At 33.1% G+C, this 16,077-nt stretch overlaps 1 protein-coding gene across 1 annotated transcript; it reads right to left on the minus strand.

Moving 5' to 3' along the window:
* Window positions 1-1,924: 1,924 nt before the first annotated feature.
* On the minus strand, window positions 1,925-5,535 carry LOC117925109 (EIN3-binding F-box protein 1-like). Its single transcript, XM_034843974.1, has 2 exons — window positions 5,312-5,535; window positions 1,925-4,643 (listed from the first exon to the last, which is right to left on the minus strand). The coding sequence occupies exons 1-2, from the start codon at window positions 5,340-5,342 to the stop codon at window positions 2,683-2,685; spliced, it is 1,992 nt and encodes a 663-aa protein (XP_034699865.1). The 5' UTR covers window positions 5,343-5,535; the 3' UTR covers window positions 1,925-2,682.
* Between the last annotated feature and the right edge of the window lie 10,542 nt (window positions 5,536-16,077).

Consider the following 16,077-nt stretch of genomic DNA (forward strand, 5'->3'; position numbering starts at 1 on the left):
CTTGAAAGCCTTTGTGTTGTAATGTACCAGTTTTTGTCGTTGAAGCACATCAATCTACTCGATATTTACCTTTTGAATTGGTAACACTAACACCTTTGTTCATGACCTTTCAATGTGTAGCAAAATGATTGTTAGTAAGTTTCAAAATTTCATTTCTTATCTTTCTGTAGTAATCAAATGAAGCCGTAGGCAAGCTTATAAACAAGCTTCTTAGTAAATTTTGCAGAACGATATAGCAAATTAGGCTGATAAAAAAGCCTTTTTAACAAACTTGTGACCAAGCTGAAAATCAGAACATGAACCATATTTGAACATGGGGACTTGGGCTTGGACAAAACCCAAGTTCGAGTCTGGGCTTAATTTAAATCAACCAAAATTGGGGCTTGAAGAAAGCAACACCTTTATGAAGAAAAGAAAGGTTTGGATCCACGCTCTCTAATGTCTATATTGGGTTGCTTCCCCTAGGATATGTACTGGAGTATGGGGTAGCATATCTTGTGGTGAAGACTTCGCTGACAGTCCTGTTTCAACTCCTCTATAGACTTGAAATAAGGGGAAAAAAACAAAAGCCCCAAAAAAAAGAGGAAGAAACTCAACAAGACAAAAGTTGGAATACGAACTAGAGATGATTCCTGCACTAGAAGGGCATGATATTGGCCAGATCTTTATGGTGTGACTGAAAAAACAAATCAAGGGACTCGAGCTAAATGACCAAGCACAACAGTGTCAGGCATTAGAGGCTGTAATATTGTAATATGAACCAGCTAAGCAAATTTTCCCTCAAGAGGATCCTTTGAGATCTAAAGGAGTAGAGTTCAATCCTGTTTTAGATATTTTTCGATTTAGGGAAGTCCAAGTGCCAGCAACCTGACTGGCTTAACAAAAAGCAGGTACAACACAGATGGCTTTGATAGATATAGCCACACATCATTGATTAACATATTTTACATCCCACTATTCAGTAGTTGAATTGATTAGCAATTGCAGCCATGTTTGATTTTATTATTCCAGAGAACTGCTTTCACTATTTGTTTCACTGTTTACTCCCTGTTCTTTATCAATGACAAGACAACCAAAGGCATCCCAGATGCCTTCAAATGGGAGAGGTCCAAATTCAAGGCACCCTGTGCCCTGTGCTATGTTGGGAACAAAAAGGGTAGGGACCTTTCCATGTGCCCAACCTAATATATAGGACAAATGGTCATCAGTGAGAAGTGGGAACATAATAAACAGTCATCAAAGTGATCACCACCACATTTTCTACATCAGAGTGATTACTTTTTCAGTAGGATGCTACTGGCTAAGGCAAAAAATTTAAAAAGGAAGCAAATTCTTTTGCAGTGATTGTCAGAGGAAAAGCAATCATGAGAGAAGCATCTATCATTTCTGGATTTCTAACAGGAAGATGGGCATGCTTAAAGCTTTACCAAGGGAAAATGAATAGATTCCAGCATACAGTGTTATTCACTGTGTTTGATTTCCAGATCAAGAAAGGAACCATGCCGATTCAGTCCTGTAATGTTTATCTTCAAATTTTATTTCCTAATGATTTCTTTCTCTTCCACAAGCAGACCAGGCTGAGAACAAGAGCTTCTATGAGTAATAGTAGCAGAGGAATTGAAATATGCTGGGCACAGTAAAAATTTTAATCATTCCAGAAATCTTCTTCCAAGATATGCCCAATATGTCATATGCCCACCACAGTTCAAGTCTCCTTTTTCAAGTCATTTGGTCGGTTTTGCAAGAATTTGAAGGGCCGAGGTCTTTTAGATGAGTAAAGTAATGCATATCAGCTGTCTTAAAGTTAATTAAAGAAAGGACATTTGAAGAGAAAATCCAAATGCAGCTTGCTGTAAATTTGAATATATATACATATCATACCATGTTCTTTAATGCTAGGAAGTTCTCAGAAAAGATATATTTATGAACTAAAAAATGGCAAAATCCCAATCCTTTACTTAATAACAAAGTTGTTGCAGAGTACAATTCATACGCAGATAAGGACTTGGTTACAAAAAAACAACCATCAGGGTTGTGGTGGCAAGCTGAATGACGTAGCCACAGCCAAAGCCCGTAAAAACAAGCCCCCCCACCAGGAACTGTCCAAAGCAACCATAAACTAGGAACTTAAATAAAAGGAAAAACAAGGACTCTCAACTCTTGGAAAGAGTTGCAAACACAAGGCTCGTAAAGACACTTGCAACTAATATGGACTGACCCAGAAAACAGATTGTAGGACTGAAAATAGAGAAAGCTTAGTCCAGCCACACCATCAAAGGAATGTGTGACAAAGCTAAAACACCAGGTATAGCACACCCAGCAATACAAAACCAGGACCAAACACTAGTGGTAACCTAAAACCAGGACTTGGTGACTGTATTCTCAGGGAACCATGGCCATGAAAGAGGTGGCCTCCCGTTAATGGGAGGCCAAACAGTTGTAACAAGCTTTCCAATGATAGAAAACCTGCAAAAAGAGGGTGGAAAAGTGAACTGCCAAAGTCCCCTGGAAAACAACCAAACCACTGAGCTACCAGCAGGCCCACAGCGGAGAGCCAAAAAACTACATTGCTACGTGTGAGCTGACTGTACGAGCATCATGCTTCAACTATCTTTCCAAACTGCAAGTTCTTGAAATTCCTGATCTGGTTGAACACCTTCATATTTGCCAATTTTTTGTTGCTTAGAAGAGGATATCACACCTCCACAAGCTCTCCATAAGCAGCTCGACTGAGCTGCTGCTGATTTTATTGCAGTGTTGGAGATTCAGGCCCAGCAGAGTCTTGCCCAATTTGCATAAAGAAGGCATGCTCTTGTTTGATACCTTAGAACAACCTGACACTGAAAGGATTTGCAAATTGAGCTTCTCTCCACAGGACAGAGCAGCAATGCCAGAATCAGTAATTGCACACTTTGATAAGTCGAGATCATTAAGTAATAGACAATTATCTGCAATCGCCACCAAGCTTGCATCAGTAATCTTCCTGCACCCATCAAGATTCAGCAGTTCGAGGGTTTCACCATGCAGCCTAGCCATGGCTAAAACCACCTCATCTGTCAAATTCAAGCAGCCACTAAGGTTCACCTTGGCAAGTCCTGCCTCACAGCTTTCAAGAAGTGGGAGAAGCCCAGCATCTGTCATTCCATCAAGTCCGCTCAGATCAACATGATGCAATTGAGGGCATAACTTTCCCACCATTGCCAAGCTAGCGCTGCCAAACCCTGGGCAGTTTCGGATGGACAAGGACCGAAGAGAGTGGCAAGGAGAGAGCATAGGTGTTCCCACAGCTATGTCCTTGATTCCCATGCATTTCACCAGTGAAAGAGATTTTAATTTAGATCCACAATTTGAAAGGGAACCAATAACCCCCAACTGGGTGACCCTGTTGCACTCCTCCAATTGCAGGCCCTCAAGAGATCCTGCAGCTTTTGCAAAGGCAATCAGCCCATTGTCAGATACAAAGCAACACTTCCGCAGACACATCTGTTTTAGATTGGGACAACCCTTTCCCATGGCTTCAAGACTCACATCTGTTATACCCCGGCAGGAAGTAATTGTCAAAGAGATCAGGGTCTGGAGGCCCATGGCATTGCCCATGACCCAAAAGCCTTTCTCACTCACATTTTGGAGACCACTGAGGGTAAGACTGGTGATAGCCTTGCCATAGTGCCCAACTACGGCAAGAGAGAAATCTGTGATGTTCAAGGATTGAAGCTTTACCTTGGAAAGGATAGAAGTCGCTGATGATAACAGACCAGCAACTCCTTGATCCCCAACAAGAGGGCAGTCTTTGATAGAGATGGATTGTAGTTTGGGGCAGAGACTTCCAATAGCTTGCAAGCTCTCATTCCCAATGTTTGCACAAGACTCAATTGTTAAAGCAGTCAAATTAGGGCAATTCTTTGCAATAGCAATCAAACCCTTGTCGGAAATCAAAGGACACTGACAGAGATCGAGCTTCTCTAACATGTGGCATCCGTTACCTATCTCAAATAGACCTTCATCCCCAACAGCTGAGACATTCCACAGAGAAAGAACCCTTAGAGAAGGGCAACCATGGGCAATTTTGGAAAGACCAAGGTTGGTAACTCCACGAGAAGAACTGCTCTCCCTGATTGAAAGCTTTCCCAATCCCCCTCGACTACTGGTTCCAACTGCAATAGCAGCAAGGCTTATATCTGTTGCCTTCTTCCCTTCCAAACATCTTGTAAGGTACCCATCACTCCCAAGTTCCCGATCTTCAGCAGAGATCATTTCAATATCATCAGGAACGGGAATAGTTAACTCCTTGTCCAGCTTTGAGGACTCATTCAAAGATTGAGAGCTCTTTCTTGGGCAGATCTCAGTCCTACGGATACTGCTAAGGAGCATAAGCCACCGCTTGGAGACCCGAGCGCAGGAGCTCCTCTCTTGGCCTCCAGGAAGGCGTCTCAAGATCTCAAAGAGGCATTCATCTGGAAGAACATCAATGGATGGTCGCTTTTCCAGCTCAAGGTTGTTTTCCCTGAAGATATATGGAGCAGTAATGCGAGACCGCTTGCGAGGAGGGCAGTATACATCCATACAGGAGCCAATTGAAACCAATAAGCCGGAATCCATGGGATTTGTGTAAAATGACCCCCCGGGATAGAAATCATCGTCCCCTGAAAAGCCAATGAAAACTGAAATCAGCCAAAACCGTGGAAAACCATTTCATTACCCACACAGGGACTCCTATCATTAAGACAATTTCATGAAGGAGGCCTACCAAAATTCAGTAAAATATAGGTTATGTTTCCTTTGATAGAATCAATCCTAGGAAAAAAAATTTCTCAATGAGAAGAAAATTATTCGACAACCTGTTTAGATCTTGGAGAAAAAGGAGGAAAAGGAGATTACTTCCTGAAGCTATTTTCATAAAATTTCCTTTTCCTCCCTTCCCTTTTCTTCCTTCTCTCCAAGATCTAAACCGCGCATAAGGATCCACAAGTGCCCGGCGATTTCATAATTTTATCATGCATGTTGACACAAATCTAGCAAAAGCATCTTCATAGATCCCAATCATAAATTGATCTATAGATATCACAACCAGCCATGCCTCAGAAACCAAACTTAAATCTACAACATCAAGAACAAAAAGCCATAAACTATAAACAACCCAATCAACAAGCATAGCCTCAGAGCTAAACAATTACAAGAACAAAAAAAAAACCGTTTGCTTGCAGAGAAATCGCTAGAACACATCTATTTTTCTGGTTTTCATTTGTTTTTCCTCAGTTTTCATGCACCCAAACAGAAAAAAAGAAAAACCCAGAAAGATAAGAAAGCGTACCACTGTAATTGACGAGGGTAGACATAGGCATGACTGAAGAGCCGACACGAACACCAAGAAGAAGCAGAAGAAGAAGAAGAAAAACACAGCGTTGGAGAAGCAGTGGAGAAGCGGTTGTTGAGTAGGCGAGGAGAGGATCAAGAACATCTGAAACCCCAAAGAATTAGGGCAAAAAAAGTGAGAGGAAGAAGAATACAGAGAATGTGGGAAGATGATGAGAGAAGCCAAGGAAAGAGAAGAGTATATATTGGGGGCATGAGGTGTCATTGCCATTTCAAATGCAATGAATCCATCCCTAAAACCGCTTTTTCCCGTTATTCCTCTCCCCCAACCACCTCCCCTCCCCAATACCGCTTACCGCTTACCACTTACCGCCCCACCCCCTTTTTTTCCCCTTTTTTTTTTTATAATATTTGGAGTAAAAAAATTCAATAATATTTTTTATAAACATAAAGATATTTATTTGATAGTGATTTTGAGAGAATCCGATACATTTTATAATACTAAGAAATATTTTCTTTTTTAAATTAAATATTTAACAAATTTTTGAATTTCGAGAATCCACAAAAATGATAATAATTTCGAAAAACATTACAAACTAAAACCGATTTAGGATTTGGATTGGGATTAGGAAAGCAATTGGTGCAAGTAGAAGTTTTAGTTAATGTTTGATTAGTTGGAATTAGCTGTGTGGGGTGGGGTGGGGGTGGGGGTGGGGGTGGAGCAGCTGCCTTGAAGTTAGGCATTTCTAAGCTCTTGTCATTGGGAATCAAACTTAGATTACATTTTTAAGTAATAAAAATTGAGGTTTATGACTAGATTTCTTCTATTCCCATTTCTCATCCCTTTCAAAAGATTCTTCCTGGAATCTAATCCCAACTAATTACATCTCAAAAAGATGATTAAGGTGTCTAAAAAGTTTTTATAAGGAAGGTAATCAGATAGAAACTTGTTGGAACTTTCTTTTCTTGCAATCATTAGGATTAGTATTTTCCAAGTTAAAAAGAAAGTTTACAACATGAATTGCACGTTGTAATAGTTAATCTCATGGACACAAGGAATAGGAACAATTTTTGAACCAAAATTTTGAAAAAGGGGAAAAATCTTTATTTTTATTAAGAAGAGATGTGACAAATAAATTTGAAAAGTCGGTCATTTTATGATACATCAAGTTTGAATGGTAAACATCTAAAAACCCAAGTCTTGTTCTTATTAAATTTGGTGCATTTAATTGGTCCATTAAAGTCAATTATGACTACTTGATAGCTAAATTGAATACATGAACATACCCACTCGTTTTAGTCAAGCTAATTCTAGAATCAACTAGAGATGGTCAAATTGAGATCCATACAATATATATATATATATATATATATATATATATATATATAATTTTTAATCTAAATTAAACCCGTATTTTGATTACCATAAGATAAATGTAGAATGAAGTATTCATCTTTTTATATTTAAGTAAAGATAAGTGGTGTAATATAATATTTAATCATTTTATTTGAGGACTATATATATATATATATATATATATATATATATATATATATATATTTTATCCTATCATAAATTTGTTATTCAGTCATTTTCTTCAACTTATTTTTAATTTTTTTATATTACTTGCTTTATAGAATAAAAAATGTTAATTAAAATTTAATATTGTGGTTTGAAAAAAAAAAGAATTACAAAAATGTATAAAATACAACACAAAATAATATTATTATATACATGAATTTTTTATATATTTAACACTATAATATAATATTTTTATTTATATTTTTAAACCTTTTAATTGTAAACATTATTAATAAAGGAATAAAAACAATAATTTAGAAAATGGTATGTTATAGAATAATTTCAATTAACATTAAATAATAAAAAAATATTTTTATATTTTTTATTTAATGGATGACTTTGTGTAACGTTGTGAAGGCGTAAAATACCTCAAATGTAATATTTGAGTTTCTCTTGGTGAAGAATTTTGTTTTTTGTGTTTGGTTAAGATAATAATGTTCATGTTGGCATACAACTTGACAATTGAAGTCAAGTGGGGAGAGCTTAAGGGGCATGAACATGAGTCAAGCATATGTTGCCTGATGAGGCATGAGACTATGTGAGAAAGAGAGAATTGACTTGGTGAACATGGAATTGGTATGAAAAGTAAAAAACAAATATGAAGTGGGAGATAGGGATAGTGACTAGGGAGGGGGGAGGGAAGGGAGGAAGGGAGGGAGGCATGAGAAATGGCGGTACATTCATATTTCACACGAGGCCCCTCTTTGGTACTCTTCTCTTAGACATACTGCTAATTGGATGTACAATGGATCATACCCTTTGTGGGTCCATTCCATTCAAAACCTCTCTCTCTCTCTCTCTCTCTCTCTCTCTCTCTCTCTCTTTCCTTTTTGGTTAGAATCAATGGATCTCCACCTTGGGTTTTTATTTTTTATTTCAAACTTTTCTGGGCCTTTCAATTTTATTTATTTATCTTTGAATATTTTATTTCCTTATGACTCTGTCAAAATGGATCCTACTTGGTTTTTCCATACTACTATGCTGTCAAGCAAAAGAAGTAATGACTTAGAATGGACATTTTGATGGTGGTAGCCTGCCAGGACGGTTATTAGTTTAATAAGAGAAGCAAGCATTCTGTCCCATGGGCGGTTGTTCTTCAGTGTTTGTTTTTTCTCAAGCCATCCTTAAAGTTATATTAAATTCATTTATAAAATTAATAGTGGCATCCTTCTTAAGATTCTTTAGTGCAACTTTTAGTATGGAATCTATCAAGTAATTTGCTTTCAAACACAATTAAAATTTAATTACAATTGCTATGTATTCTTATTTAAGGGTTTGAAAATTTGACACATGATTAAATGCAAATTTAGATGGTTTGATCACTCATTTAGCATGTGAATAATAATGATATGCATTCATATTTAAAAGTTTGGAAATTTGACACATGGTTGAATGCAAATTTAGAAGGTTTGATCACTCATTTAGCATGGAAATAATAATGATATGCATTCATATTTAAAGGTTTGGAAATTTGATATATGGTTGAATGCAAATTTAGATGATTTAATCACTCATTCAGCATCGGAATAATAATGATATGTATCCATATTTAAAGGTTTGGAAATTTGACACATGGTCAAATGCCAATTTAGATGGTTTGATCACTCATTCAGTATGAGAATAATAATGATATGCATGCATATTTAAAGGTTTGGAAATTTGACACATGGTTGAATGCAAATTTAGATGGTTTGATCACTCATTCAACATGAGAATAATAATGATATGTATTCATATTTAAAGGTTTGGAAATTTGACACATGATTGAATGCAAATTTAGAAGATTTGATCACTCATTTAGCTTGGAAATAATAATGATATACATTCATATTTAAAAGTTTGAAAATTTGATACATGGTTGAATGCAAATTTAGATGGTTTGATCACTCATTCAACATCAAAATAATAATGATATGCATTCATATTTAAAGGTTTGAAAATTTGACACATGCTTGTTTGATGCAAATTTAGATAGTTTGATCACTCATTCAGCATTGAAATAATAATGATATGCATCCATATTTAAAGGTTTAGAAATTTGACACATGGTTGAATGCAAATTTAGAAGGTTTGATCACTCATTTAGCATGAGAATAATAATGATATGCATTCATATTTAGCATGGAAATAATAATGATATTCATTCATATTTAAAGGTTTAGAAATTTGACACATGGTTGAATGCAAATTTAGATGGTTTGATTACTCATTCAACATCAAAATAATAAGGATATGCATTCATATTTAAAGATTTGGAAATTTGACATATGGTTGAATGCAAATTTAGATGGTTTGATCACTCATTCAGCATGAGAATAATAATGATATGCATGCATATTTAAAGGTTTGGAAATTTGATACATGGTTGAATGCAAATTTAGAAGGTTTGATCACTCATTCAACATGTGAATAATAATGATATGCATTCATATTTAGCATGGAAATAATAATGATATTCATTCATATTTAGCATGGAAATAATAATGATATTCATTCATATTTAAAGGTTTAGAAATTTGACACATGGTTGAATGCAAATTTAGATGGTTTGATTACTCATTCAACATCAGAATAATAATGATATGCATTCATATTTAAAGGTTTGGAAATTTGACATATGGTTGAATGCAAATTTAGATGGTTTGATCACTTATTCAGCATGGGAATAATAATGATATGCATGCATATTTAAAGGTTTGGAAATTTGACACATGGTTGAATGCAAATTTAGAAGGTTTGATCACTCATTCAACATATGAATAATAATGATATGCATTCATATTCAAAGGTTTGGAAATTTGACACATGATTGAATGCAAATTTAGATGGTTTGATCACTCATTTAGCATGAGAATAATAATGATACTAATTTTCCTTTTGATTTTTTCCTTTTTAGCAGGTTGTATGATAATGTATTTCCTTAAATCTCGATCATTGAAATAAATGAGATCAAAGTATAATGTGATAACCATAGAGGCAAAGTAATTAAATCTTATATATGGTACATATGTTAAAATTGGATATGTGATATCACCTCATTAGGACTATAAATTAGGCGGGACTCGTGTTAGACCCATTGTTAACATGTTCAACCCACGTCAAGCTCATGCATAATTCGAGTTCCAACAAGTTCTTGTAAATTATTTAAGTAAAATACTTGTTGTAAAGTGTAAATCGTATTAATTATATTATAGAATAAAAGGTTAAAAATTAAATGTCTTATAACTTTAAAATATGTTCGCTAGTCATTGATTTAACAACAATAACAACCTACAAACTTTGATTTTTAACTCTTAAATTATTCGGCAATTAGACAAAAATGATAACATATTAGTTTATGATAATTAAAAAGTAATAAATCAGAGCATAAAATAATTAAAAAAAAATGAGAAATGTTACCATTTATTCTTCCTTATATTTTTAAATTATAACTATAGTAATAGATAATATAATTTAAAAAGAATAATATTCGGGTTCGGGTTTTAGTGGGTTGTTGAAAGATTCAAGTATTCAACCCACGTTAACCCTAACATATTCAGATGATTCCAACTCATTCAAACTTTGTCCCCGCTAACCCAAAACTTGAGTTGGACATAGACTGAACAGGTTGAACTCATTCAAAGCGCACCCTTAACCTGATGAGTGATACCTTTCAATAGATGCTGCAAGTATATACTTTTAGAATGTAGCATCCCCTTTAATTTATAAGTTGCAAGTTGGGAAGTTGGGCATATAAAACGCCAACAAGTGGTTTAAAAACATCCTAGGAGTTGAGACAGCGAGGCAGCAGAGGGCATTAATAAAGGCAATGGGGAATTGTGGGTAACATCAGTTTCCATAGAAACAACAAAAATGCCCACTTGGATGACCCATTACCCATGTCCACCATCAACGATACAACTCCTCCCAATGCACCCACTTGAAATTACTATTTTTAACCTCTTTCCATCCACTTGACCCCACACTTATTCACACTACACATCTATTTTTCACATATTTCCCACTTTTTGAGTCTTAAGTGTTCTCTTCTATTTTATATTCTGCACACAAAAATATCTAAAAACTAGGGATTTTGACATATATTAAAATGACCCACTTGGTTCAAAAACTTAAACCCACTCCAAAAACTTTGAATTTTGACATATATTAAAGAACCCAATTGGTTCAAAAGCTAAAACCCACTCTATAAACTTAGAATTCTGATATGCATTAGAAAGCCCACTTGGGTCAAAAGCTAAACCCCACGCAAGATGAGAAGCTAATTAATAAATTTTGGCTCACCAAAGATGGGAATATGATTGGTGCACCCTTTTTTAAGTTGTGGAGGAAAGAGGAAAAGGGTTGGATGCATGTAGTCAAAAACCCAAAAGGGCCAAAACCATATCCATAAACCATATGCTTTGGTGTACCCTTTCTGTGCAAGTTGTTGTAGGGGGGTGGATTAGGAATTAGGATAGGCATGATGAGAAAAACAGCTTGCAAAGTGATGACGAGGGGCAAGAATATAGGCAAACGGGCATTTCTTTTTCTCTAATCACATGCTGAGGCTGAGCCGCTACAGCCAACCATAGCTTAGAAACAGTAATGCAATCCACTAGTTGCTTTTCAATTTACAACCTGCACATTGGTAATTTAGGTAGTTCAAGGTCTCTGAGATGCTGTACGGATAGTGTCCTCATTAGGTTGGCGTGGTGGGTTTTGTCATCCTACCTAAAAAGAAGTTTAAAAAAAGGAAAATTCTAGGGTACCTCTGTACCTACCGAAAAAGTTTTCCAAGTCAAGGGATGTCCAAGATTACATCTTGGCCATTTATTTTAAATTTGAAATAAAAAATCCACTTAATTAAGGGAAGAATCGGTTGTGACCTTCTTTCTTCCTCCATTCTCAATAATTTTAGGTTTAAATAAAATAAAGATTAGATAAAAGTAGAATTGGAAAAAAATAAAAATGAAAATGATATAAAATTTGAAAACATATTTATTAAAAAAAAATCATCATATATCATAATTACATTATTTTATTTTTAACAAATTATTAAACATTTAAATTCAACATAAAAATGAATATGATAATGTTTTAATATGAAATGGGTATTTTCATTAAAATTCAACATTTTGATAATCATATGTAAAGTTTAGGTAATTAGATCCTCCTAATTTTTTTCCATGCTCTCCAAATTTTACATTTTTTGAATTTAAGGTTTTTAAAGTTAAATTACAATAAAATAAATTACAAATACTCTTTTAAGTTACTAATGATAGTATTTTCGAAAATAAATTTGTAATTTCAAAAATTTTAAAACTAAAAATCAATATGAAAAATGTGATGAAAGTACCAAACATGCATTTATCACATTTTTCGTACCGTTCTCATATTTTTCGTACTCTAAATTATTTATATTTTTAAAATTTTAGATTTACTTTTTAACTTGAAATAACAATAACATGGTTTAATAATATTATTTTGAGTTACTATTGATAGAATTGTTAAAAAAAAAAAAGAATTAAAAAAATTTAAAATTGGAAATAATGTAAATTATCCTAAAAAAATTAGAAAATTAAAACACTAAAAAATTAGAGAGAATATGAAAAATGTGAGAAAATGTATAAAGATTATGAGAAATCCTCACATTCTTCATACCTTACCTCACATTCTCCATACCCTGAAATTTAACAATTTTTCGATTTTTTCCACTTAAAAATACAAATAATATTATTTATTGATACTAATCAAGCTTAGAAATGATGAAAATTATTTTAAAGAAAATTTAAAAATTAAAACACTAAGTAATTGTAGAAGGTACGAATAATGTGAGGAATGGTACAAAGAATGTGAGGAATCCTCACATTCTTAGCACCCTTCGTCACATTCTCTTTGCCTTAAAAAATTTTACAAATTTTCAAACTTTTCAATTTTTTTTTCCACATGGAAATACAATAATATTATTTATTGATACTAATTAAGCTTAGAAATGTCTTACAAAGTTCGTATCATCTCTTAAAAAGTTCGTACACTCTCTTAGAAAGTTTGTACCATCTCTTACAAAGTTCGTACTCCGTCTTAGAAAGTTCGTACCATCTTTTAGAAAGTCCGTACCCTATCTTAGAAAGTTCATACCATCTCTTAGAAAGTTTGTATCCTATCTTAGAAAATTCGTACCCTTTCTTAGAAAATTCGTAACCTGTCTTAGAAAGTTCGTACCCTCTCTTAGAAAGTTCGTACCATCTCTTATAAAGTTCGTACCCTATCTTAGAAAGTTAGTACTCTCTCTTAGAAAGTTCGTACAATTTCTTAAAAAGTTCGTATCCTATTTTAGAAAGTTCGTACTCTATTTTAGAAAGTCTATACCCTCTCTTAGAGAAGTTCGTATAATTTCTTAGAAAGTTCGTACAATCTCTTACAAAGTTAGTACTCACTCTTAGAAAGTTCGTACTATCTCTTACAAAGTTCATATTCTGTCTTACAAAGTTCGTACCCTTTCTTACAAAGTTCGAACCCTCTCTTAGAAAGTTCGTACCATCTCTTAGAAAATTCGTATCATCTCTTACAAAGTTCGTACACTCTCTTAGAATGTTCGTACCTTCTCTTATAAAATATTGATGACAATTTCATAACAAATGACTAAAGGCTCTCAATTTGATTAATAATAACTTAGAAAAAAATTTAAAAAATCTAGATGTTATAAATCATTACATATTTAAATGTCATTTAACATGACATTTCTATCTACAATAGTTATATGTAAATGGAAAAAAAATCAAATGTTACCTTTTAACACTTGTAATCACTTGACATCCTTCAAGACATATAAAGCTTCATCTTCAAATTTAATCTATGAACAAAAATAAAATAAAATTATATAAAAATATTAATAACAATTTGATAACAAAATTTTATAATAAACTCATAAAAAATTCTAAAATCGTTATTTAACATCACATTTCTTTCTACAACAATTATATTTGGATAAAAAAAATATCAAATATTACCTTTGACATTTGTAATCACTTGAAATCCTTCATCTTCTTCATATAATAATACAAAATTTAAATTTTCTCTCTCAAAAAGTTTTAAACTTGATCTTGAAATTTGATTCATCAAAATACATCTTACATATTTTGTAATTTGGTAGTTGAAATTATTTAATTTTCATATTAAATTACTATCTTTTTTTATATATATGAATAATGAGAGTATAAGAGTAATTGGTAGAATTTTCTTTTTTTAGATAGAGTTAGGTAATGCATTAAATAACAATTATATTTGATATTTAATAATAAATTATAAAAAAATTGTAATATTTAGATATATATATGAAATACATGTGATTATTTCTCACTAACAAGTCATCTTTACCTATTTGATAAATTTTTATAATTTTTTTAATGATATGTACTTTACACATGTCATCTTTTTATTGGTGTCAAATATAGGTAGGTACCCCAAAATGAAGAGTGGGTACCAAAGAACAACCCTTAAAAAAAAATGAATTTTTTATGTAATGGTTGTATTGGAAAATATAAAAATATATATTTGACAGATATTTGATCATTTTTCCTTGATGATAGGAAGAGTTTTGTAATTTTGAAAAAATTTCTTCTTAAACTAAATGATGAAAAGAGTCTGCAATTTTGAATTTTCTTTTTAATAATATCAAATCTTAACCATTTTTTAAGCTTATTAAGAGCTTTTATATTTGCTTAATTTTATTTATTTTTAATTAAGTCTTAAATTTAATATTTTTATAACTTTTAACATAGCCATTTAACCGTTTGAAGGAGGTTGTGGAAGAGATTCAACCCAAAATCCCCATTCACATGTAACCATGCAAGGGCCACAAGGTAGATAGTAGATGAAGGTAATATACCACATAGGAATAGAAAAGAAAAGAAAAGAAAAGATTGATGATGATATTAATGAAATGTATAAGATTGTTACATGCATTGAGAAGGATAGATCATTCAGTGGGTGCACCAAACTCTACAAAATCTCTTAAGCAAAGATTTCATGTCCAAATACTCGTGATTGTTCCCACTCTCCTCACAAAAATATTAATCAAAACAACAATGGCGACCCAATGACAAAGAAGTAATAGGTTAGGTAAACTAGAACCCAAAAGGAGAGATCACATCCTTACAAAAGAGCAAAAAAAAAATTGCCATTTTCAAAGATTTTGGCGATATGGGGATAAGGGTATATGGCTTGTTGGAAAAGTAAGGTGGTCTAAATTTTTAGGGTTTAAAAGATTTAGAGGTGCATGCATGGAATTTTTGGGTAAGCATGGAGAAATTGAGATTTGCATCCAATGAGTTGGCAGGGGATGAGATGTGGGGCCTAAGGGAGTGTTTGGTATGGACAGAATTCAGAAATAAAAAAAGAACTATGAGTGAGTCAGAAAAAGTGGGTAGGGGGTACTGGGTCTGGGCAGAGAGGCAGAGCCGTGGGGGTTGCCTAATGGCTAGAATCATTGGATCTTCCCTTCAAGATTCAAACTTGTGTTCTGCCTCATTTTCCAGGCCACTTGTATTTGTGGTCTTACATTATTTTAAGGGCGGGGGGTGGTGATTCATTCATTTCATATGATGGTCCCTCTCCATCATCAGCTGTGCTTTCATTTCAATCATTTCTTTAAATGATAATGGTGACTCCTTCCATGGCATTCACTGTATTTAGTTTTGTGGAGTAGGTAAAAACAAAAACAATTATTGTTATGTTGTAAAATATTGTTTTTTTATTATGTGATTTTTTTTAATTATATATCTTAAAAATGATTTTTATTAAAAATAAGGATAAGTTTTAAATTTTTTGAAACTTACCCGAATGGGTGAATTAATAATTTCAATTTGTAAGCTCAATTTACATAAATTTAGACTCAGGTGGTGTTTATTTTTTTACTTAATTCTAAATAGAATTTTAATGTTTAATAATATTATATATTAGGTTGTTTGTTTTTGTAATATTTTATTTCTATTAAGTATTAAAAAGTAAAGAAAAACCAATATGTTATTTTTTTTATTTAGAAAACACTATATATTTTAGCTTTTTTTATTTAGTAAAAAGTTTATAATAAGTTATAAAAAAGTAAAAAAACAAACAACCTACATTCTGAAAACAAATTGCTTTTAGCAACAAGCCAAAAAAACAAACACCACTTTAGCCAGGATCTAATCGATAATTCGATA

This window comes from Vitis riparia, chromosome 11, assembly GCF_004353265.1.
Source record: "Vitis riparia cultivar Riparia Gloire de Montpellier isolate 1030 chromosome 11, EGFV_Vit.rip_1.0, whole genome shotgun sequence".
Taxonomy (NCBI): Eukaryota; Viridiplantae; Streptophyta; class Magnoliopsida; order Vitales; family Vitaceae; genus Vitis; species Vitis riparia.

What these genes read in the sequence shown, in the direction of transcription:
- LOC117925109 (XM_034843974.1), bottom strand. Translation starts at nt 5,342, where the DNA reads ATGCCTATGTCTACCCTCGTCAATTACAGTG. An exon ending in TACCCTCGTCAATTACAGTG is followed by an intron (nt 4,644 to 5,311) that starts GTACGCTTTCTT and finishes TTGGCTTTTCAG; the next exon opens with GGGACGATGATTTCTATCCC.